General features: G+C 60.1%; 1 protein-coding gene across 1 annotated transcript; it reads right to left on the bottom strand.

Moving 5' to 3' along the window:
- Positions 1–466: 466 nt before the first annotated feature.
- Positions 467–1,186, bottom strand: TRAVEDRAFT_105578 (uncharacterized protein; the record flags this gene model as incomplete). Its single annotated transcript, XM_008047714.1, has 2 exons — positions 467–586; positions 752–1,186. Coding segments are annotated over 2 exons (555 nt in total), but the record flags the coding sequence as incomplete, so codon positions are not given.
- Between the last annotated feature and the right edge of the window lie 718 nt (positions 1,187–1,904).

The following is a 1,904-nucleotide window of genomic DNA, read 5'->3' on the forward strand; positions in this document are numbered from 1 at the left end:
GAGGGGCAATGAACTATGGCAAGGACGGGAAAGGACAAGGTAGTGCCGACCGAAGCCGTTTAGCACCATTATGCGAGAGTGGGACGAGGCAGTGCCGACCGAAGCCGTTGAGCACCATGACTATAGTGGGGAGAGGCGTTAGACCAAAGTCTATGTGCACGAGGTAGGACGAGATGAGACGAGACGAGACGAGATGACTCTGACCGAAAGCCATTAAGAGTCCTATAGTAAGGGAGGAAGGGCCACGCTGTAATGACAGCGGGAGAGTGAGCGTGTGGATGGGAGGCGGGAGACCGAGAGAGGGACATGAGGTTAGATTAAACGAGAGGAATTAATAAAACAAGTAAAATGAAACAGAGGACGTAGCGAGGAGGCACTAAGCCTTGGGAGCAGGAGCGGAGCGGAGGGCGTTCTGCTGAGCGCGGCGCTGCAAATCGCGAAGACGAGCGGTCGACGATTTGTTGGGGCAGTTGTCGGCATTGTGGTTCTCTCCACCGCAGTAACGGCAGAGGTTGAGGTCGATGCGGCGCTGCAGTTCTTCAGGTGAGATCTGCGAGGGGAGGCGCTGCTGGCGGAGGGCGTCAATCTCCATCGGCACAACATCCGAGGAGACCGAGGCGATGGGAGCGGGAGCGGCAGGTGGAGGCGGAGCGACGGCAGTGGGTGCGGGAGCATAGGCGGGGTAGGGCCATGGCTGCGAAGAGGGAGCGGGAGAGGAAGGAGCGGAAGGGGCGAAGGTCTGGCGCTGGACTTGAAGTTCCTTCTGAGCGCGGTACTGCTCGTGGTCGAACTTGATGGCGATGCTTGCGTAGCTGTCGAAGTCGGTGGGCTGGTCCAGGATGGTGACCATAAGGTTGCGGATGATGGGCTTGAGACCGGCCTTGAACATGTCGATCTTGGTCGCTTCAGTGAGCTCAACATACGGGAGCTGCTCACGGAAGGCGGCAACGTAGGTGGCGCAGGAGGAGGTCTGGCGGAGTGACTTGAGCTTGTCGAGCGCAGCGGCAGAGACGTGAGGGTCGCCGAAGTGGGAGATGAACGCGTCTTTGAAAGACGCGAAGGAGGTGAGGAGGTGGGCCATAGTCGGACTGTCACGGATACCGAGCCACCAGGACTTGGCGTTGCCGTCGGCGAAGTAGCCGGAGGTCCACAGGATCTTCTCCTGGTCTTCAATGAGCGAGTTGCGCTGGAGGTACAGACCAGCCTCAACCTCCGAGAGGAAGAGCTTGACTTGGTCTGCCCTGCCGTTGAACTTGCGCGGCTCAGCGAACTTGGGGACAGGTCGAGGAGCGGATGGGGAGGCGGATGACGTCGGTGCCGAAGCGGCCGTGTAGCGGACAACCGGGACGGTGGAGAGCGCTTCGAAACGGGCCGTCATGGAAGCGAGCATGCTGGTGATAGCTTGCTGCTGGTCGGTCAATTGAGAAATTGCCGTCCAGAGGGCAAGGCGCTCGGAGTTGGCATCGAAGGCGGCGGCAGGGGTAGAGGAACCGGGCGGATGTGGGGCAGATCGCGAGGGCGTGTCTTGAGGAGGCGGCTGAGAGGGCGGATTGACGTACTGTGAACCGGCACTGTCTCCCCATACACCCTGTTCCTCCGCAGAAAACCCATCCATCCTAAGCGTGGGAGCGGGGCGAGCGCGAACACGGAAAATTGATGTGTTCGGAAGCGAGCGAACGCGACCGTCGAATTTTGTTGTGGTCTTCGCAAACTGTAATGCGCGGCGGCGCGAGACGGACGAGACGAGGCGCGCGGCGGTCGCTCAGAGGGTCAAAGAGTGAGATTAGGCGTGAGGGCCGCGTAGTACTGGCGTTGCGAAGACAAGGAGCGCGTCGAGGACGCGCGACGGACGTGTACAGTACGATTATGTAAGCGAAGTAATGGCGCGCGAAGCGCCCATTACA

Source organism: Trametes versicolor (assembly GCF_000271585.1).
Source record: "Trametes versicolor FP-101664 SS1 unplaced genomic scaffold TRAVEscaffold_168, whole genome shotgun sequence".
Classification (NCBI taxonomy): domain Eukaryota; kingdom Fungi; phylum Basidiomycota; class Agaricomycetes; order Polyporales; family Polyporaceae; genus Trametes; species Trametes versicolor.